Source organism: Balaenoptera borealis (assembly GCF_965194805.1).
Source record: "Balaenoptera borealis genome assembly, chromosome: 18".
Taxonomy (NCBI): Eukaryota; Metazoa; Chordata; class Mammalia; order Artiodactyla; family Balaenopteridae; genus Balaenoptera; species Balaenoptera borealis.
In genome coordinates this window covers 26,574,873-26,598,722 of record NC_138877.1, presented here as the reverse complement: position 1 = coordinate 26,598,722, position 23,850 = coordinate 26,574,873, and the positions used below count along the sequence as shown (strand labels likewise).

General features: G+C 37.7%; 1 protein-coding gene across 7 annotated transcripts in view; it reads right to left on the bottom strand.

The window, feature by feature from the left end:
- ELF1 (E74 like ETS transcription factor 1) overlaps positions 1 to 23,850 on the bottom strand; it is a 104,529-nt gene that overhangs the window by 22,223 nt on the left and 58,456 nt on the right. For all 7 annotated transcript variants that reach the window (XM_082365466.1, XM_082365470.1, XM_082365471.1 and 4 more), the window contains one exon: positions 8,731 to 8,911. In XM_082365466.1, coding sequence (XP_082221592.1) covers positions 8,731 to 8,911 — 181 coding nt within the window. The remainder of the gene's footprint in view (positions 1 to 8,730; positions 8,912 to 23,850) is intronic.

Below are 23,850 nucleotides of genomic sequence, written 5' to 3'. Positions count from 1 at the left end.
AAAAAATCTACAAACAATAAATGCTGGAGAGGATGTGGAGAAAAGGGAACCCTCATCCACTGTTGGTGGGAATGTAAATTGACACAGCCACTATGGAGAACAGTATGGAGGTTCCTTAGAAAACTAAAAATAGAACTACCATATATGACCCAGCAATCCCACTACTGGGCATATACCCTGAGAAAACCATAATTCAAAAAGAGTCATGTCAAATGGATAAAGAAGATGTGGTACGTATATACAACGGAATGTTAATCAGCCATAAAAAGGAACGAAATTGGGTCATTTGTAGAGACGTGGATGAATCTGGAGACTGTCATACAGAGTGAAGTAAGTCAGAAAGAGAAAAAAAATACCGTATGCTAACACATATATATGGAATCTAAAAAAAAAAAAAAAAGGTCATGAAGAACCTAGGGGCAAGACGGGAATAAACGCAGACCTACTGGAGAATGGACTTGAGGACACGGGTAGGGGGAAGGGTTAGCTGGGACAAAGTGAGAGAGTGGTAGTGTATATATGTACATGTATACACTACCAAATGTAAAATAGATAGCTAGTGGGAAGCAGTCGCATAGCACAAGATCAGCTTGGTGCTTTGTGACCAGCTAGAAGGGTGGGATAGGGAGGGAGGGAGACGCAAGAGGGAAGAGATACGGTGATATATGTATATGTATAACTGATTCACTTTGTTATAAAGCAGAAACTAACACACCATTGTAAAGCAATTATACTCCAATAAAAACGTTAAAAAAATTTTTTTAAAAAGTGCTTAAAAGTCCAATTTCTCCATAATAGTTAAAACCAGAAAAGATAAATACCTCAAAAAGTCTAGCAAAATGATTAAAATAAGGCATTGTAACACTTGCTATTAAAAACTTAAGCCTCCTATTTAAAATCTTGTAGATTTACGGTATAGTAGAAAAGCATATCGCGGGACTTCCCTGGTGGTGCAGTGGTTGAGAATCTGCCTGCCAATGCAGGGGACACGGGTTTGAGCCCTGGTCCAGGAAGAGCCCACATGCCCTGGAGCAACTAAGCCTGAGCGCCACAACTACTGAGCCTGCGCTCTAGGGCCCACGAGCCACAACTACTGAGCCCACGTGCCGCAACTACTGAAGCCCGTGCTTCTAGAGCCCGTGCTCTGCAACAAGAGAAGCCACTGCAATGAGAAGCCCGCGCACCGCAACTAAGACCCAACAACGAAGACCCAATGCAGCCAAAAATAAATAAATAAATAAATTTATTTAAAAAAAAAAAAGAAGAAAAGCATATTGCTCCTCTGTCAAGGCTCTGAAATTCTATGAATTGAAGAAAATATCCTACTAAAACTAAATTCTTGAAAAAATCAGGCAAGTAAGGCACAGATAACTCCATAATTAATTACCATCTTCTAAACATTTATATAACACTAAATGTTCATTTATATAACTCTAAATGTTCATTTATATAAATAAGTTTTATAAATACTTAAAGTCTGCTGGGTAGATGAAAATGATAAAATTAGTATGTATAATTATTCAGTTGCCTATCAATTAAGAAAATAGAATGAGAATTTCAAATCACTTCTTTGTCAAGCTTTTTATAATGAAAAATTCCAAACATATAGGAAATCATATTTATAATGAACTGAATGCATCAAGGGCCCAGCTTCAATACTTAACAGTCAATCTTCCTTAATCTATACTCTCTGGCCCAACACAGACACGGGATTATTTCAAAGTGAACCCCAGAGAGCCTATCATTCAATCGTAAATATTACAGTATATAGACAATACCATGATCACATCTTTTAAAAATCACTCTTTAAATCAGCTATCCACTTAATATTGAAATTTCTGTCTCAGATTTTTTAAATCTGAAAAAGTTGGTTTGTTAACCAGATTTCAAACAAAGTTCATACATTACATTTGGTGGCACGTACCTTCCTTAGTATTTTTTTTTTTCCCATTTTTGTTGTTTATCTTAGGAGAAACAGGGTCATCTGTTTGTAGTTTCCCACATTCTAAATTTTGCTGATTATATATCTGTGGTGTCACTTACCATATCCCTCCCCCCGTGTATTTCCTGTAAACTGGAAGTTATATCTAGAAGACTGATTTGATTCACATCCAATTCTTTGGCAAGAATACTTCAAAGGTGATACTGTGTGATTCAATGGGCCTTTTGAAGGTAGGTAGGTCTTCCTTCAGTACTGCAAGGATTGAGAAGCAGGTTCAGGTGTTGCCAGCCTGATCTATCCAGCATAAAATTCTCCATCAGCCTTTTACCTAATGGCTTTAGCAGTTACTGATGATAGTTACCTAGATGCACTATTTCATTAGGGATTTCAAAATGGTGATAATTCTAATCTTACCACTCCTCTAGCATTTATTAACTAGAATTCTCTATAAGGAAGAACTTCATCATAAACTATCTGGTTACCCTGAGCCACGGTTCATACAATAAGGGCAAATTAAACACTTGGCTCTTTTTCCGTTATTTACTGATTTTCAGAATAATAAATGGGATCTTTCAAAAGTGACCACTGGGACTTCCCTGGTGGTCCAGTGGTTAAAACTCTATGCTCCCAATGCAGGGGGCCGAGGTTCGATCCCTGGTCGGGGAACTAGATCCCGCAAGCCCCAACTAAGAGCCCGCATGCCACAACTAAAGATCCCGCATGCCGCAACTAAAAGATCCCTCATACCGCACCTAAGACCCAGCACAGCCAAATAAATAAATAAGTAAATAAGTATTTAAGAAAAAAAAAGTGACCACTAAGTTTAAAAGATTTTTATTAGCTTTTGGTTTTATCTTTCTATTTTAAAATTTATTTATTTTTGGCTGTGTTGGGTCTTCATTGCTGTGCGCGGGCTTTCTCTAGTTGTGGAGAGCAGGGGCTACTCTTTGCTGCGGTGTGCGGGCTTCTCATTGCTGTGGCTTCTCTTGCTGCGGAGCACGGGCTCTAGACGCGTGGGTTTCAGTAGTTGCAGCACGCGGGCTCAGTAGTTGTGGCTCACGGGCTCTAGAGCACAGGCTCAGTAGTTGTGGCTCACGGGCTCTAGAGCACAGGCTCAGTAGTTGTGGCTCACGGGCTCTAGAGCACAGGCTCAGTAGTTGTGGCACACGGGCTTAGCTGCTCCGTGGCATGTGGGATCTTCCCGGACCAGCGCTCGAACCCGTGTCCCCTGCATTGGCAGGTGGATTCTCAACCACTGCGCCACCAGGGAAGCCCATATCTTTCTATTTTTAAATGTAAGCAAACACATATATATCATTTATATTCCTTCCCCTATCTTAATTAATAGGTAACCATTCATGCTGTACTGCCCTTTGCTTTTTAAACTTCATATACACTAGAAATCATTCCACAACTATATATAGAAATCATGCTACCTTCTGAATTTCAAAAACGTAAGGCAAGTTAAATGTGGTTAATATCAGTAATCTAATTTGTAAAACTTCGTTTATTCCACTTAGCTTCAGTGCTTAAGTCAGGAAATACAAAATAAATTGGTGGTTCCTACATGAAACAGGAATGAAAACCAAAACAAAGTACAACTAAGCTTTTAAAAATATAGAGAAAATGTTTGCCCTTCATTAAATGGATTACAAAAATTTCTTGTAAGCAACAATAAAACCCACAAGCCTTTTTTTTCTTCCAATTTTATTGAGATTATAATTGACATACAGCACTGTGTAAGTTTCAGATGTACAGCACGATCTGACTTACACACATTGTGAAATGATCATCACAATAAGTTTAGTGAACACCCATCATCTCGTATAGATATAAGATTAAAGAAACAGAAAAAAATTTTTCTTGTGATAAGAACTGAGGAATTACTCTTTTAACAACTTTTATATATAACATACAGCAGTGTTAATTATATTTATCATACTGTACATTATATCCCTGGTACTTTTTTATCTTCTAACTGGATGTTTGTACCTTTTGACCACCTTCGTCCAATTCCCATTCTCCCCATCCCTGCCTCTGGTAACCACAAATCTGATCTCATTTTCTATGAGTTTGTTTATTTGTTTTCAAAGTACACCTGACCTACAACACTGTTAGTTCCTCAACATAGTGATGTGGTATTGCTATACATATCAAAATGATCACCACGATAAGTCTAGTTAAGACACATCATCATACAAAGATATTACCTAGTTATTCACTGTATTCTCCACACTGTACATAGCAATATATATATTAAGTTGTTGATCACTTAATTTCAAACGCATTTTAACCCTGCATTTTTACTCCCCAACTCCACGTTTACTATTTCTGACATCATGTTTTACGTCTTTCTGTTTTGTGTATCCCTTAACTAACCATTGTGAATACAGATGGTTTTACGATGTTTGTCTTTTAACCTTCCTACTAGCTTTATACATGGCTGATTTACTACCTTTACTGTATATTTGCCTTTACCAATGAGATTTTTCCTTTCATAATTTTTCCTTTCATAATTTTCACATTTCTTGTTGTGGCCTTTTTTGGCTAGAGAAATCCCTTTAACATTTCTTGTAAAGCTGGTTTGTTGGTGCTGAACTCTTTTAACTTTTGCTTGTCTGTAAAACTTGATCTCTCCATCAAACCTGAATGAAAGCCTTGCTGGGTATTCTTGGTTGTAGGTTTTCCCCTTTCACCACTTTAAATATATTGAGCCACTCCCTTCTGGCCTGCAGGGTTTCTGCTAGAGAGCTCACAGCCTTATGTGAGTTCCTTTGTATGTAACTTGTTGCTTTTCCCTTGCTGCTTTTAAAATTCTCTCTTTAATTTTTGCCACTTTAATTACAATGTGTCTTGTTGTGGTCCTCTTTGGGTTGAGTTGATCCTGTTTGGGACTCTCTGTGCTTCCTGGACATGGATGTCTGTGTCCCTTCCCAGGTCAGGAAAGTTTTCAGCTATTATGTATTCAAACACGTTCTCTGCCCCTTTCTCTCTCTCTTCTCCTCTGGAACCCCTATAATGCAAATACTAGTACACTTGATGTTGTCTGAGAGGTCTCTTAAACTGTCTCATTTCTTTCTATACTTTTTTCCTTTTTCTGTTCAACTTCAGTGATTTCCACTACTCTTGTCTCCCAGCTCACTGATCTTTCCTCTGGGTCATTTAGTCTACTGTTAATTCCTTCCAGTGTTATTTTTCATTTCAGTTATTGTATTCTTCATCTGTTTGGTTGTTCTTTACATTTTCTAACTCTTTGTTAAAAACTTCTAACTTCTTGCTCTGTGCACCCATTCTTCTCCAGAGTTCCTTGAACATGTTTACGATCATCATCTTGAACTCTTTATAGGGCAGGCTGCCTATCTCCACTTCACTTAGCTCTTCCGGGGTTTTACCTTGTTCCTTCATTTGGAAGATATTCCTCTGTCGCTTCATTTTATCTAACTCGCTCTTTTTATTTCTATGTATTTGGTAGGTTGGTTACATTTCCCGACCTTGGAGAAGTGGCCTTCTGTAGGTGCCGTCCTATGCATCCCAGCAGTGGTCTCCCCTCTGGTCACCAGAGCTATGTGTTCTGGGGTGCTCCCTAGTGGACCACGTGAGTCCTTCTGTTGTGATAGGCTAACTATTGTGGATGGTCTGGTAGGTGTGACTGGCCTGTGGTCCAGTTGTTTGCCAGGTCCTGCCTTGCACGGAGGCTGCCAGGGACCCCAGGTGGTCCCAGGGCTAGTGCTGGCTGACAAGTGGGCAGAGCCAGGTTCTAGAGTGGGTAGTTGTGGGGCTCGGGATCCCCAGATCTAGTGTCAGCCTGCTGGTGGGCAGGGCCAGTTCCTGACATGGCTGGCCATGGGGTCCAGGGTGTCCAAAAGCTGCTGTTGGCCCACCTGTGAGTGGGGCTGGATCCCGAATAGCTGGCTGAGGGGTCCAAAGGGGTCCATCTCCTTTAATAATTTCAATTTTAGACTCAAGACTGGTAATGAAAGGATCTCCACATAGATGAAGCTCATAGTCAAATGCTTTTCATAAATTTTTAATAGCACAGCCTTGTTTCAAAGGAAATGTTATATGAAACCCCAACATATAAACAGATAAAAGTAATACTTTATCATTATACATTTTAAAGGTTAAAATGTATATCAAACTTGATATGAGATAAAGAAATGATAAAAATGAAAGTGTTCTGATGAACATGAAAATTTGAAATCAGGGGTTATCGATGACAGCTGCCATCTAATATAACCCTCAAGTCCATAAAAACAGTTTGATCTTTTTATTGAAAATTTCAAACAGAATCAAAATTATGGGACATAGTATAATGAATTCTCACATATCCATTCTCAGCATCAGTCATTATCAAAACATAGTCAATCTTCTTTCATCCACACTCCACTTACTGCCCATGGTCCCCTCACACACACCCTGACCCCCAGGATTATTCTGAAGGAATCCATGACACTGTATTTTATCTCTAAGTATTTGAGCATATGTATCTAAAAGATAAAGAATCTAACACAATGCTATTATCATGCCTAGAAATGTTAACAATATTCCTTATCATCTGAAGTGCTACCTAGGTCTCATAATTACAGTTTATAAACTGTCCTATCCCCATCACCATCTTCCCTGTAGTTTCTCAAAAGCACAGTACTCTCCCCTCCCCCACTCTGGACTAAGGAGGGCTATAAGATCCTTTCATTTCTCATGACATGACTCGAACAAGTACAGAAGAGTTAAACAAAGGCTTGGGTTGGAAGTTAAGAAAGGCAAGAGAGAAGAAACATGCAAATAGCAAATCTGATTTTCAAGATGTGGCTTATTTTCTGGATCCATTCCACACCAGTTCTGTTTTCCAGGAAGGAAGGAGCTTGTCTGCATCTCGTCATCAGCTATCTTCAAGTCTAAGCCCAAGAGAGTGAAGCACTGGAAGGAAGAAATAATTCCTTCTCCTAAAGATCCAAGATCTGCTTTCCTAGTCTCCATTTCTTCTTTGAGGACCAGTATCTTCCTTGGTGACTAAAACCAGGAATAAACACTCCTTCAGGGGAGACCCTGGTTCCCAACCCACAGAGAGTGTAGCCTTACCCTAAGGCATCAAGAAAGTAGGTCAGAACACACTGTGGCGAAAACCCCATTAGCTACACAACACATACATGCATAGTGGTGGTCATTCTATTATACAAAACACGAAGTACACAGTCAGTGATGAGTTGAAACCTCTAATCTGATTAATCCAATTGTCTTATTGATAAGCGTGAAACAAATCTAGATTTATCAAAAACTTTCATTGGGTTGCTCTGAACAAAAATGTGAATATATGAGAACATGCTTTGTAAAAAAATAAGAGGACAGTACAAAAACTAAGTGTTGTTCATCAACGTTATCAATGACTCAGTCACTTGGTACATGACATAGGCAAGTCATTTAACTTCTCTAATTTCAGTTTTCTTTTTCTGCTGTGAAAATTAAATGAGTACTTTTAAAAAAATCTACTATGTTAATACGATACAATGATAAGAAGACAATGCCATTTTGGAGGTATTGTTGCCCAAAATGGATTATCTCATTCCAATCATGAGAAAATATCACAGAAATAAAACTGAGGGGCATTCTACAGTGCCTGACCAGTACTCCTCAAAAGCATCAGGTTATGAGAGACAAGGAAAGACAGAGGAACTGTCATAGACTGGAAGCGACTAGGAAAAAATACCAACTAATTGCAACGTGAGATTCAAGATAGGATCCTGGAACAGAAAAAGGATGTTAGTGTGAAATGCGTGGAATAAAGTCCAGGTTTAGTTGATAATACTGTGACTAATGTTAATTTCTGGTTTTTAATTTAAGAATAAATATTCAGAGCTTCCCTGGTGGCACAGTGGTTAAGTATCTGCCTGCAAATGCAGGGGACACGGGTTCAAGCCCTGGTCTGGGAAGATCCCACATGCGGTGTAGCAACTAAGCCCGTGCGCCACAACTACTGAGCCTGCATGCCACAACTACTGAAGCCTGCACACCTAGAGCCTGTGCTCCGCAACAAGAGAAGCCTGCACACCACAACGAAGAGTAGCCCCTACTCGCGAGAAAGCCCACATACAGCAACGAAGACCTAATGCAGCCATAAATAAATAAATAAATAAATAAAACTTAAAAAAAATAAATAAATATTTAAATAATCTTTGCTTCTAAATAATTAACTTTCTCAAACACCTCCAACGTCTCTGGCCAAGATATATGAATGTAAATGTATAAAATTACAAATGCATGCACCAGTTTCTAAAACTGATGGAAAAAAGCACCACCTCAACACTTAACATTCAGTTTGAAATACCCTACTAGTTCTGACTGAGCAAATCTTCAAACCTCGGCACCTTATCCTACATTTGGGTCACGGCCTCCTATTTTGCTTCCTGCGGCAGCAGTAACAAAAGAATATTCCTATCTTTTGCCCTGCAAACAACCTCTCATTGTTATCAGGAGTACACAGCTAGACACACAAACAGTGCTCAGTGAAGACTTGGTGAACCGAGTTGGTTTGGTTCCTCTTACACACCTTCTATTTCGTCACGTTCATCTCTGTCCATTTAGGAAAGAAGAAGGAGGAGATAAGTGAGCACTACGAAGCACAGGCAGATGAGAAAGAAAACATCATTTCCTTCTTCCCACAGGGCTCTAGCTTCCGCCGGTAACGGAGTTACTCAAAACCGAGTCAAGAACTTTTTATACCCCCCAAATCACAGGGCTAACCCACTGACTAAAACTATGCTGAAGGAAGGTGCTGTCAGAGGCACACACACCTGTAAGGGTGATGTCGTCATCATCCTCATCGATGATTTCCTCTTCGGCGACATCCAAGGAGCTCTCGGTGATCATGTCATTGGGCTCCTCCACACAGGCTAGACCCGCGTAGCTATTGAGAATGTCAGCACCAGGAACGTGTTCCACGATGACGGCAGGAAAAATAGCTGGATCACCAAGCTGGGAGGGGTGAAGGAAAAAAAGGATTAACAAAGTTTTGCTTTTGTTAAATACAACCCAAATTATTTTATACAATTTAGTTTTCACATCATCAGCTACTTGTATATTGACAAGCTTTCTAGGATACAGAGAATATATATCTACTAAGACCAAATAAAACTTTCATTACCAATTTTGGGTCTTAACAGCCAAGTTTTCATTGGGAAGTTCCATAAAAGTATGTTTTTAAAGCTCATTAAATTAAAAAAACTAGTATCATTAATGCATAAGAAGTGGCATACAAATGAAATATACAATTAAATAAAATCTCAGCAAAAGTTTCTTTGACAGAAAAAAATCTGTGAGCTTAATAAATATTACACTGTCACTTGGCACACAGGCCGTGTTTAACAAATAACTGCTTTTGATTCAAATGGGAAAATTAACTTTCACTTTCTATCTGGTAATAAGATCAGGGAAGTCGAGAACTGGAAGAACTCTAGTCTAGCCATCTCATTTTACAGATGAGGAAACTGAGGCAGAGAGGATTTTTAACAGCCTACTCAAAAATCAGTTAATTAGTCACGAAAAAATTCAATGTTAAAAGTGAAAGCCAAATAAAAAAATGTTTTGAATGCAGCTAAGTATACATGAATCATAATACTATATAATAAGGGCTATCTATAAAAGAATTACTTTTTAAATATAGTAAAAATGCTGACATTTATTAACTTGTTTTATATTGCTCTACTTGTAATATGGTAAGGGTTCTGTTCATTTGTTACACTTTCATAGTAACATTTCTCTGCAAATCATCATCCCCTAAACCACTAATATACACTAAACAGTCTATTGATGAAAAAAATCGATTAAGACATCATTACATTTCTCTCTTTTACTTTAAAAATTAAAAAACTTCACTTTAAAAAGTTGTAAAAGTAGTACAAAGAATTCTCCTACAACCTTCATCCACATTCCCCAAATTTTAACACTTAATCATGTCTATCATCCTCTTTCTATATTATCATTTCTATATCTATAGTTTTCTGACCTATTTGAAAGTGGTAGACATACTGCTCCTTTAACCCTAAATACTTAAGTATATATTTTCTAAATATATGACCATTATCTTATACAAAGATGGCACAATTATCAAAACCAGGCAAGTAACATTGATACAGTACTATTAATCTATAGACCTTATTCAGATTTCTCCAACTGTCTCATTAATGTCTTTTTTTAAAAAAATGGGAAAAAAAAATTGAGATCAGGATCCTAAGTTTCATTTAGTAAATATCATGTTTCTTCATGACAACTCCTTTAATCTAGAACAATTTCTTCTCCTTTAATCTGGAGCAGTTCTTCAGTTTTTCTTTGTCTTTCATGATCTTGACACTTTGGAAGAATACAGGCCATTTGTTTCATAAAATGTCCCCCAATTTGGGTTTTTGTCATATTAACTCATCATTAGATTCAGTCTGCATTTTTGGTTAGAATAAAAAAAAGTAATCTTGTGTCCTTTCAAATACATCTTATCAGGAGGTCAAAAATATCTTTTTGTCCCATTACTAGTGATATTAACTTTGATCATTCAGTTAGGGTGGGGTCTACCAGGCTTCTCTACTGTAAAGTTACTATTTTTCCTTTTGTAATTAATAAGTATCTTATGGGAAGATAGCTCATGTAAATATCCTGTTTCTTAAAATATATACATATTGAAAGTATTATTTATGATTTCATTATAACTAAGCAGCCTCAATCTTTTAAAATTAATATGTTTGCAGCAGTGCACAGAAGTTAAATATTACTTCTTATCATAAGAATTTAACTACCTAAATTAAATATATGGTATCGTAGGTACTAAACAGATACTATCTGTGCCTTCAAGAATGTTATGTTCTGAAATTTATAGATAACATTAATACTAAAACATATTTGGATTGCTTTATTTTAAAATGTTTCTTCTTATTTCACAAAAGAGGAAAGTTAGACAGAAGGAACTGGCTCTCCAAATCATACGTTTTAAAACAGGAAGAGGCTCAAACATTACAATGTAAAACACACACAGGGAGGCACAAGAGAGAGTATCATATAGAGTAGCCAAAGTATAGTCATTGCCTTGCCCTTCTCTTTTTTGAGAGTGAATGCTGCATATGCAACCCAGCTTAGCATGAGCACATGCCTGTTAACAGCACTTCTCCTCTTCTCTCCTAAGAGCTAAACTTAAGCTCCTCGTCTTCTGACAGGGCTGAGCCCAGAGTTGAGTTAATTCTCATGATTTCATTTTATGCCGCAACAACTCCATGTACCAGGTAAGGACAGGGCTTATCATTTCTATCCATTGGCAGATAAAGAATTAGGTTAAGAAATTTACCCAAGATCACCACTAAGTCAGAGACAGAGGCAGGTCGATGCAATTCACAGGAGAAGCCCTCAAATGAAAGCGAAGTATTTCTCCCTACCCACATCTGTTTGGCTCCTTAAGTTTGGGTAGTGAGTGTTTAGAGTGTGGCTATTACGAGGGATATCTCCAAAATTTTTTCTGAATCTATAAAGTTCCCAAGTTTCAAAGAACTACAGATATGTGTTACTACTTTCTACCTTGTCCTATTCTCTTACTCTGTAACTGGATTGGAGCTGATGACTCTAGTCTCCAGATGTACAGGTGTTAGAACACCCTGTCATATACCACTATAATCAATGCTACATCTACCTCAGTGCCCCTCTCCAGAAGCAACCACTGTTGCCAATTTCTTTGTTCCCTAACAGAGGCAGTCTGTGTATAATCAAGCATATTCTAATTTGCGTTAAACAATCATTTTTAATTTCAGTTCAAATTTTATAATAATTTTAAAACTGTTTAAGACAAATTTCAAACACACAAAAAGTAGAGAGAAAAAAATTAAGTTTCCACAGAAGCAAAAGGTTACTTAAGAATAAAAAGGGACATGTGGTTGTGTGATTTAGAGAGTGGCAACCTGTAGTAAAGAAGAAAGACTGTGAACCAGGAGACCCAAGGCCTTCTCCAATCCTACTATCATGATCTTATCTTCCTCACTTTAAATGAAAGAAGAGCACCAGTTGATCCCAAGGGCACTTCCAGGTTTTAAGATGTATTTTAAAGGTATGGATTTGAAAACTGCCTGTTGATAACATTACAGTAGAAGAGATTACTCATTCTTATGGACTAAACCAGGGGGAGGGAGTCGCATGCACAAGTGGTCACATACCTTCTGGCTTTGCTACTGCTGTTAGCTAATATTATTAGCACCAGGCATTTTGCTCATTGCTTCACATGGATTACCACCTTATTTCATCATCACAAAATCCAATTAAGGAGACACATAAGATTATCTGTTTTATACATGGGAAAATGAAGTCTCAAGGAGAAAGGAAATAATCTACTGTAAGTGGAAGACTTTTTTTAAAAATATTTATTTATTATTTATTTGGTTGCGTTGGGTCTTAGTTGCAGCAGGCGGGCTCCTTAGTTGTGGCTCAAGGGCTCCTTAGTTGTAGCTTGCCAGCTCCTTAGTTGTGGCATATGGGCTCCTTAGTTGCAGCTTGCCAGCTCCTTAGTTGTGGCACGTGAACTCTTAGTTGCATGATGCGTGTGGGATCTAGTTCCCAGACCAGGGATCGAACCCAGGCCCCCTGCATTGGGAGCTCGGAGTCCTAACCACTGCACCACCAGGAAAGTCCCCGGAAGACTCTTAAATTGACTCCAGAGTCCACATTCTTTACCTATTCCTTATTATAACCAGCCTTAAACATGGTGCCATTTTGTTTTAGGATTGGTTTTTGTTTTTGTTTTTCTGGCATATTTACTTAGCTCTGTTTAGAAAAACAGCATAGGCAAGGAGCTGTGTTTGCGGTGTGACTTTCAATACTATCTTTTTTCAGGGCTTCTCCGATCCAAATCTATTATAAACTATCTTGAAGGCACAGCCAGTCCCTCTTGGTCCCCAGGGACTTCCCAGGATCACTCCCAATTCAGCCATACTGTCTTCTCCTTCTAGATATTTGCTCCTCTCATGAAAAACATAGGCTACTCTTTTCTAGTCCACTGAGATATATATTCAAAGTTGTTCATCTCTAATTTCTCCAGGGTGCTATTAATTCACATACAATAAACAGACCAACTCTGAATCTTAGGTAACAAGCCTGAATCTGTATATACAAAATAGATCTAGGAAACCCCTCTCAGGTGACTGGAAAGAATCTCTCCCTCTATTACCATAAACAGAAGGAAAACACACACTCCAGAAACTCCAGCTGCTGATCTGGGCTCCTGCCTTATAAACTGATTGACTAAACTGACTGACTAGTAACTGAATCATCAGGAACCTAAAAACTTCATAACCACACATTCTAACATTCCGTATAAAGAAATGGACCCTAGCCTCTTAAATGAAAAAACTGGCAAAATTTCAAATGCTGAATTTTCCTAGATTTAAATTTTTTTTAATAAATAAAATATTGGGGCTTGTATTAGTTTGCTAGAGCTGCTGTAACAAAGCACCACAGGCTAGGTGGCTAAAACAACAGACACGTATTGTCTGTCAATTCTAGAGGCTACATGTCTGAAATCAAGGTGTCAGCAGGGTTAGTTCCTTCTGAGGGCTTTGAGGGAAGGATCTGCTCCAGGCCTCTCTCCTTGGCTTGTAAATGGCCCTCATCATGTTCACATGGCGTTCTCCCTGTATATGTGTGTGTCCAAGTTTTCTCTTCTTATAAAGACACTAATCTTACTGGATCAGGGGCCTACCCTATTCCAGTATAACCTCACGTTAACTAATTACATCCACAATGACCCTATTTCCAAATAAGGTCACATTCTGAGATATCAGGGGTTAGTACTGCAACATATGTGTTTGGGGGGTGGAGGGCAATTCAGCCCATAACAGGACTCCATTTTATCTAGCTTTAAATCTCTCATTTGACAACTAGCTCCCTTTACCCTAAATAACCTCTACAGCTTATGGCAATAAAGATAGATATATATATATATATATATATATTCTTGTTACTATTCATAAATTAAGGTTAGACGTTATTCTTCAAGTTTCTTTGCTGAAGACCATCAAACTTTATCCACCTAGTTTTTCTATATCATTTTGACCAGACTCCTTCCCAAGATTTATTTAAAAAGAGAGTTTCAGGAAGGTCAGAGCTAGTCATAAAATGGCCACATTTCTAATAGTTAGCAATAAGATCTGTTACCTCCTTTTAAGAAATGAGGGAGTCAACACTTCACTGATGCCCGAACAAAAATATTACATTTCATTTGGCTGGCTACTTAAAAAAATTTTTTCTCCAAATCTTCTAAATCAGCTCTAAACCCTCTCTTCATTTAAATAATTAGATTAAATAAGTATCGCCTCTTCAGTACCTTTTATTTGAATCAGGGAATCTCAGTAAACTACCAGTGGTTATCAACCCTGACTACATACTGGGAAACATCTAAAAATATCAGTACCTGACCCTATACGGGATCAAACAAATCAGAATATCTAAGGATGTAACCAGAGCATGTTATTAAAGCTCTTCAGGTGATTCCAATGAGTATGTAGGGGGTCAGAACCACTGCTCTAAAGAATTACAAGATTCTAAACTGCATTCCCTAAACTGAGTCAGCTCTGATTATTTATGCCAATGTCTGAGATACTAGTAATCCAAAGAGACAAACAGTTATATTATTATGTTACGAGATCTTCTGCTATTTGGCACTTGCAGATTATTTTCCCATTTGCTTTTGGAATAGAACTAAAATAAATCACAAATGATGGGTGAGAAGAGAGAGGGAACACTTCTTCGAATTAAAATCTGTTAAAGATCAGAGTTATTAAAGCCTCTACTTCCATAGCAAATTAAACTGTAGTGAAAAACTGACTTTTGACTGTTTCGTAACTTTAGTGAAGGTGTTAACAGCTCTGGACAGAAAAACATGTATACCAGTTTCCCTTTCTATTAATTTCAGGTAAATTTATGACATGTGATGAAAGCAAAATAAACAATTTTTTTTTAGCAGCAGTAATAAAAATCAAACCAAGTGTTAGCAGGAAAGAGAAACAATTCCCCAAATTTCAACATTGTCCACTATGTAGTTGCCATTTGTGGCTGATGATATATGTGGAAACACCATCAAGTTAAAAGAGAAGGAAAGTGACCAATCTGTAAGCAGTACAATATGTTACTACCCTGAGTAGGCTTGCTTGTTTCCTCAGTATACCATGATCCAAAGCCCTAGGCAGATACTTAAGAAACTATGGATCATTATTCCAACTCTATTAAGTAAGTTTATTCAACAAGTTTTTGGATATAAAAAAGCAAAAGAACTTTCAAATAACTTGTTTGCCAACCTTCTCCAATAGCAGAGCTCAATCTGGTCCACGCTGTTGTGAAACATCCTGCCGATCCCCTACGAAACAGCTTAAAATGAAGTATCTATCAAATGTTTTCCTAAACGAAAAGCTGGTTAAAAACAGTCTTTAAAAATTTCCCCAAAAAAAAAAAAAAAAAAAAAATTTCCCAATGGAAGGACTTCCCTGGTGGTCCAGTGGTTAAGACTCCACGCTTCCACTGCAGGGGGCCCGGTTCGATTCCTGGTCCCCTGGTTGGGGAACTAAAATCCCGAATGCCCTGCAGCGGGTGCGGCTAAAAGAAAAAAGAAAAGCAAAAATTCCCCAATGGAGATAATCCTCTTTAAAGATAGGATGCTAAATGAGCACCTTTCCAGTAGTTTATACCATCTCTCTGCCTCCGGTCAAGGCGATACCAGGAGTGGGGTACGGGAGATACCTTCAGTATCTCCCATTCCAAAAAACATGCAAACTACGCACAGCGCACTTGTAAAAACTTATCTTGTGCCCTCTCTTCCGATCAGAATGCTGTCCCGAAGCCTCATCCTATGAAGACACTGCTTTGAAATGACTTCCTCCACCTTTGATTTAAAAAACAGAAACCCGGCCCCTTACTCTATCAGGACGCAATCTGATAATATTTACCATGCAGCAAATGCACCAGAAATACACATGGTGAAAACAGGATATAACAGTAACTACTCAGGCCCTAGAGTCAGAATGACCCTATTTAAGGCCAGACTGCACACCATGCCCTGGGTGCTTGAACTCAGGCAAGTTATTCAGTCTCTCTAGGATTTAGTTTTTGTGTCCATCTAAAATACGAATAATAATATCTTCTAGAGTTGTTGTAAAAATTCAATAACATGTAAATACATCACTTATACTGCATGGCATATAGCAAGCATTCAATGAAATTTTTTGATAATCAAAATCCTTCAATATTTGATTTAGATAAAAATAAACACTCTTAAAACTTGACTTACTATATATATGTGTATATATATATATATATATATATGTGTATATATATATATATATACACATATATATATACACACAAACACACAAATCAAATCATCACATTGTACACAACTTAAACAATGTTATATGTAATAAAGCTGGGGGGGCAGGACTTGGCTTACTACAATCTTACATTGACAGGCATGGTTTTTTGTTTTGTGTTGTTTTTTTAATTTGGCTTCACCACTTGGCATGTGGGATCTTACTTCCCTGACCAGGGATCGAACCCATGCCCTCCGCATTGGAAGCACGGAGTCTTAACCACTGGACCGCCAGGGAAGTCCCTTTTGTTTTGTTTTTAGTAAGAAGAGTCCTTTCAGAAAACTGGTGCATGAAACATAACCATCTACTCCCAGCAACAACCATTCGGCTTCAACTAAAAGCAAAAGCTGGATACATATGTGTGTTCACTTTGCGAAAATTTATCAAACTGTACACTTATGATTTGTGCATCTTTGTGTTTATGCTATACTTCAATAAAAAGCTTAAAAAGCAGAGGTCCATATGATGGGAGAAAAAGAACCTGAAAATGCCTTCAACCACTGTAGTTCTAGTTCTCTCAGCTCTGAGCACTATTCTCAGGTAGAAGTGAAAGCAGAGCAGTTAGGGGGAGGAGACTGGGACCAAATCAAATACTAGGATGGTCTTCCTTCATCCCCTCCTACGAACCATAATAAAATTAAAGAAAATCTCTAGACACAGCACATCTAGGTGGATGTACACGCACAAAATTAGGTGACTGGTGAACGAAATGAGTCAAAATTAAAATCCTTTATACAAGTTCCCATGGTACATTTTAAAAAAATTATTTTGGGGAACAGATTTATATATGAACATATTTATATTCCAAGAGTATAAAACATTACTGTCCCCCTTTCTATATAGTTCCCCATCCCCAATAGCTACCACTGTTACCAATTTCCAAAGTGCATTTTAAATGATTTCAGGAATTAATGTATTACGTAAAACAAGCCAGGATTGTATAGCTGGTCTCTGGGACCCAGTACTAAGTTCTTGTGAAGGATTCTTCACAGCCAGATTCTTGGCATACTTTGAAAATCTGTCATTAAAACAGCTTCATTATCTGCAAATGAGAATACTTCTGTTGACTGACTCAAGCTCTCTTTATAGGAGCTTATCCCTTCTAGTCTTATTTTAAAAGAAAATGAAAAGCAGTTTTAGCAATCAGGCAGAAAAGTCTTAAGGAGCTGCACTGCACATTACCCAACACACTGGTCTAACTTATAAACAGTTTTCCTGACTGAAAGTGTAGTACATGAATCTAATTTAAAAAATTTTTAATATGTAAATGTATTTGGGAGAAAATAAAAATCCTATTGTATTTATCACAATTGTAATCCCTATAAAAGGCTATTTACTTAATATTCTTCCAGATTCTCTCTTTCACTCAAAGTTCCTTTTATCTCTTATATCTCTCCTAGCATAATAGTTAAGATTTTGGACTTTCTCTAGTCAAAGACTCAACTCCAATGCAGGTGCTGCCACTTTACAGTTGTGTTTCTGGGCAATACTCATTCCTTCATTCAAACCTCTCTTGAGATTCCTCTTTACAAAGACTTCTCTTATTCATAAAATGGGGAAAACAGTTGCCATACTGTACCAGGGTTTATTGTGAGAATCAAAAGAGAGAATGCACATCACCTACAGGACTTGGTAAAGCTAAGAGACAATAAATATTACCTCATATAGTTAAACAAAATATCCATCTTGAAATTAGCCTGTTGTTCATGTGTGTATGCATATATTGTGCCAGTTTTTGGCATCAGTGTTATACTGGCTCTGTAAAATTGAATTAGGGAACTTCTCTCTCTGAACTGAAACTGTTTAAATGATTCACTAAAGTTTAAGATAACTCACCCACGAAACTCTTTGGGCCTACCAATTTTATGCTTATGGAGATTGTTCCCTGACAATTTCCTCAGGTTTTTGTTGTTGTTACTAGTACATTTTCATTTTAAACAAAACACCAAATATTGATTACTAACATTCCGAAAACTTAAAAATACTTCAATGCACTAGCTCAAGCAGTATATAAAATCCCTACACAGTTCTGCATCATCTCTTAACAGAAATATAAACAAACAAATCAAGTTCTGTCAAAAAAATTAATGAGGAAATAAATAGATAATAGGACAAACCATCTACTAACTGATATTCTAAAAGAATGTTATTAAAATAGGACAGGACTTCCCTGGTAGTGCAGTGGTTAAGAACCTGCCTGCCAATGCAGGGGACACAGGTTCGAGCCCCGGGCCGGGAAGATCCCACATGCTGCGGAGCAACTAAGCCCATGTGCCACAACTACTGAAGCCCGCACCCCTAGAGCCCGTGCTCCACAAGAGAAGCCCCCACAATGAGAAGCCCGTGCACCGCAACGAAGAGTAGCCCCCTCTCGCTGCAACTAGAGAAAGCCCCCGCGCAGAAACAAAGACCCAAAGCAGTCATAAATAAATAAATAAAATTAAAAAAAAAAAAAAAGAATAGGAATCTAGATACCTTTAGTAAATAAGCCAGGTTATTTTGAACAATACTCTGGGTACCTCTGTAACCCTGCCTTAGGAATCTATTACAGGATTCTAATATAGTGCTTCTAGTTATCCAGTAATAAATTCAAGATAATAGTCTACTACAGAAAATAGAAAGAACACTGTATCGCAGGTTGAATTGTGAGAATCAAAGCGCACGTGGAGAAGACTCTGTAAACTATAAACGGCTCTACAAAATGTTAGGCAGTGTTATTTTTACACTTTACTCAACAATACAGCAGGTAATGTTTTCTAGGCACAGAGGTTAACATCCAAAGCAGCATCAAGGCACAAAATTTTAATACATGCTTCTATCAGTCCCCTCAGTTCTCCAATATCCTTGGTTTTCATGCATTACATACCTTTTATACCATGATGTAGATAAATATTACGTTACAGCCAGTGGCTTTGTATAAGGGAAAAATGATTCAAATTCCTGGTAATTAACATAGTCAAAGTCCTTCCTTAATCTGATTAAAAAGGAACTCATTACAATGTTGTATCCTCCGGTCTCTGTTTTTGAGAGCTCCTCACTAAATAAAACAGAATGAAGTAAAAATAAAACGATATTCTTAATGCGGTGGCGGTGGTGGTGGTGATGATGAAAGCAGTTACCATGTCAAGCACTTCACATCGCTTATGCCAGTTACCCCACAACACTGTGCTGTTGTTTTGTTGCCACTGGTCAGCCAGAGGCAGAGCTGAAATCTGAACCCAGGCAAGCTGACTCCAGAGTCCACAAGTACAGGATCCTACAGATAAATTATAGTCATAATAAAAGTTTCATCTCAGCTCAAGTGTGGGTTTAAGAATATATATATATATTTTTTTTTTTCTTAATGTACACTGTGTTAGAGCTACAGCTGAAAATTTTTGTTTTATTTCTGTTGACTCCAGTAGAGATGAGTGTTCCTGAAGAAGCCTTTTCTCTTGCACAGCACCATGAAAAACAGAAAGGTCTAAGTAAAATGGCCTTTTCTCCAGACTTCCCCAAGATAATGTCTGAAATTCCACTGTAAACCCCTGTGGAGTTGATCTAGCTAAGTCTAATCTCATTTTAGGTCTTTCATGACAATTGGCCTTCTTTAGTCTTTGCCCAGAGTTTTCTTTTTTCAGTCAGGATAAATTACAACTTGGCCATGCATCTCAAAAAAGTAAAATAATCACTGAAAACAATCTTAGTTTTTTTACTAGAGTGCCCACTTTAAAAGCTTAATATATTGGTGGGTGGGTGGCTGGGTGTGTGTGTGGCTAGCTAAGTATGAACAGAATCAATTACGAGGTTAAAAAAAAAAAGGTAAATTTTAGGAGGTGTAGTAAATTTTAACCAGGTTTAAATGTTTACTTGCAAACTAACTAGGCAACATCACAACAGTCAGTACCAGACTGATAAATGTTTTAAACATGCAGATTCTGTATAACTCAAAGAATTTAAGTAAAATCATAATTAAAGAGGTAATTCCTACTTCTAAAAGATGAACTTTGACAAGAATCTTATATATGCACAACTCGGAGAATAAAATGAGCCAGGGCATTTGTGAATAGAGGCAGTTTAGCTGCAACAAAGCCTTTTCCAGAATGAAAAGTCACACTAGATGATCATAGACAATGACAGAAATTAGAGTCACTCCAAAAAACTGAACTCCAGATCAAACTACATCAAAATAAACTTAACATGCTACAATGTTAAAGGAGAGTGCTCCCCTACAGAATGAATCTCCCAGATTTTTAAAATCCTGAATGAAAAGTTTATTGGCTTATTCTAGAAACAAGTCAGTCATTCTCAAGTATCAAAGAAAAAATAGGAAAACATTAAAAAAAAAAAAAGGGTGAATGTATTTGTCTAACTGCCAACCAAGTCATAAAAATTGCCTTCATTACCTCACTTATCCAAAACAACTGAGTGATACTGAGTACACAGTGAAACAGTACAAACTTTAATGCCTTTTCTTGATTTACCTCAGGTCATTAATACAGCAACTGCCACATTTATTGACTACTTCCTTTGTGCTACGCTCTTGCTAAATGTTTTACATAAACATTGACTGCTCATAACCTTGGGAAGTAACTTTCACTTTTGGTGGAGGAAAACTAGAGAATGGACTTGAGGATACGGGGAGGGGGAAGGGTAAGATGTGACAGGGTGAGAGAGTGGCATGGACATATATACACTACCAAACGTAAAATAGATAGCTAGTGGGAAGCAACCGCATAGCACAGGGAGATCAGCTCGGTGCTTTGTGACCACCTAGAGGGGTGGGATAGGGAGGGTGGGAGGGAGGGAGATGCAAGAGGGAAGAGATATGGGTGGGATAGGGAGGGTGGGAGGGAGGGAGATGCAAGAGGGAAGAGATATGGGAACATATGTATATGTATAACTGATTCACTTTGTTATAAAGCAGAAGCTAACACACCATTGTAAAGCAATTATACTCCAATAAAGATGTTAAAAAAAAAAAAAAAAAAGCTCAGTGAAATTTAAAATCTTGTCTGAAATCATACAGCTACAGCTAGTAAGCGGTGGAGCCTTGTCCCCAAGCTGATACTCTTGATGCTACATCACAAAGACTCTCAATTGACAAGAGGTGGGAACAGATGAAACAGATAAGCTCACGAACGTATCACCAGTCATTACAATTCTTCTTTCCAAGAAAAGAATTGCCTAATATTGAGAATTTTGGTTATAACCATGTTAAAAAAAAAATCCTGCCTGTATTCTAACTTATTTAATATTAGGCATATTAGATTTATGAACATTATTAAGGGTATCACTTTGTTAAATTCACACTTTAACAAACCATTAACAATCAGTTTTTTTTTCTTTTAATTTATCAGTTTTCTTTTCATTTCACTAAATCAAAGGACATTATCTTCATCAGTATTCTCTAAATAGTACTGAAGGTGACCATGGCTTTAAAAACAGGAAAGGCCAGTAACACAGTAACACTACCTGTACATATAGTGGCTTATCCTTTACGTGGTAAGTGAAATAGAAAGGGGGCAAAAAATGTCAAGATTACATAGCTAAACTGAGATACATCAAAGAGGTACTAATTTCCTTACTTACTCAGCAAGGTTGCTCTAGGTGACGGAGTACTATCTGGGAGAACAGAGACTGCTAAGTCTATCCTCAAAAAAAACTGACCAACAAACCTCACTGAAAAAATAGCTTCTTCTGAAAGGTATACAGAGTGGATAAATACAATGTGGTATTATCCATACAATGGAACATTATTCAATAACAAAAAGGAGGTACTTGTTCATGCTACAACCCTGAAAACCCTCTACTAAGTGAAAGAAGTCAGTCATAGGAGATCACATATTGTATGCCACTTATAAGAAATGTCCAGAATAGTCAAATCCATAGAGACAAAAAGTAGATTAGTGGTTGCTAACGGCTAGGAGTGGGGGAAAGAATAGGGCACAACCACTAATGAGCAGAGGTTTCTTTTTGGGATAATTAAAATGTTTGAAAGCTGATTATGGCAATGGATGCACAACTCCGTTTATATACTAAATGTGTAATGAATTACACATTTTAAATAGGTGAGTTGTATGGCATATAAATTATATCTCAATTAAACTGTTATTTAGGAAATTCCCTGGCGGTCCAGTGGTTAGGACTTGGCATTTTCACTGCTGAGAGCCCAGGTTCAATCCCTGGTCGGGGAACTAAGATCCCGAGTGCGGTGCGGCCAAAAAAAAATAAAAAATAAAGAGCAAAAACGAAACAAAACAAACTGTTGTTTCAAAAAAAGAAATACACAGGTTTATCAGGCACAAAGACTGTCAACCTGTAACTACACTAACAAATTAACTAGAATGAATAACATTTTCTTTTTGCTAACATAACAAATGCAAAGTATAATAAGTCTTCCACATTTAAAACTACTTTTTTACCACTTACACGTATTCGTGGCTGGAATTATCCACATATAGTTGTTTAAGGCGCAAGCTGGTTGCAGTTCCCAGCTTTAGCATTTACAGGCAAGTTGCTCCCCTTCTCTGAACCTCACGTTACTCTTCTGCAAAGTGAGAATTAGAATACCTATTTCATCAGATTGTTGTAAGAATTAACTAGGACAATCCCTGTAAAGCACAAAGTACGCAGAACAAAATGCTAAGTAAACATCGGTTACTAAAATTCAGCACTGAATGCTTCTGGAGCCAGACCAGTCCATGTCCTACCCTATGCAATGATCTCACCCATATTCATTTTTAAGACGTTGTCATGGAGCCTCTCTGTGTGATGGCTGGGGGACACTTAGAGGAAGACTCTGCAAAAGAGAGTGATAATAAGTTCCTGCTCCCCTCACCAACTCTTCTTTCTTAACAACCATCAGCTTCCTTGCTGCCGCTAGTTGGCAGGGAGATAAGCCAGGCCAAACTCTAGGCCACAGGCAGGGTTGGCCCTTCACATAACCTGAAGAGGGCCTTAGGCCTTATGCAAAGTCAGACTTTTCCCGAAGATAATAAGGCTTGTAATGGGGGCTCTATGGCATAACTCCTTTGATGAAGGCTTTTCCAAATGTACAGAAAAGAAACAAGCAATCTCTGTATGTTAGTTTCACAGATGGTCAAACTTTTAATGGGTCTGATAAATCTGACCTGGCAAGATTAAGAATGCGGACAACAGGAACAGACAGACTGGTCAATATAATCTGGAACTGTATGTAAATAACAGAGGATCTACCATGTCCACGCACAGGTCAGTAGCATCATTCCAACTTCCTGTCTCCACAGCACTGGTGCTGTTACACACAGAATACTGTCAACACGTTCCTTCTACTCTAAGGTACACTAACTCCCTGGCCTAACAGAATTTTACCATTTCAGCTAAAAAACAGCAGGTTGATGTGATCTGTATTTTTCTCAGTCTACAAAATACAACCTTGTTCTCAAGATACAACCATGTCAAAAACTCCCTCTCTACAACTTGAACGAGTCTCCCAAGGAACATGAAAACTCTAAATGGATATTTACTTATTGATAATTTCAATAACAAATTTTAAGTTATTTGAGGTAGTTT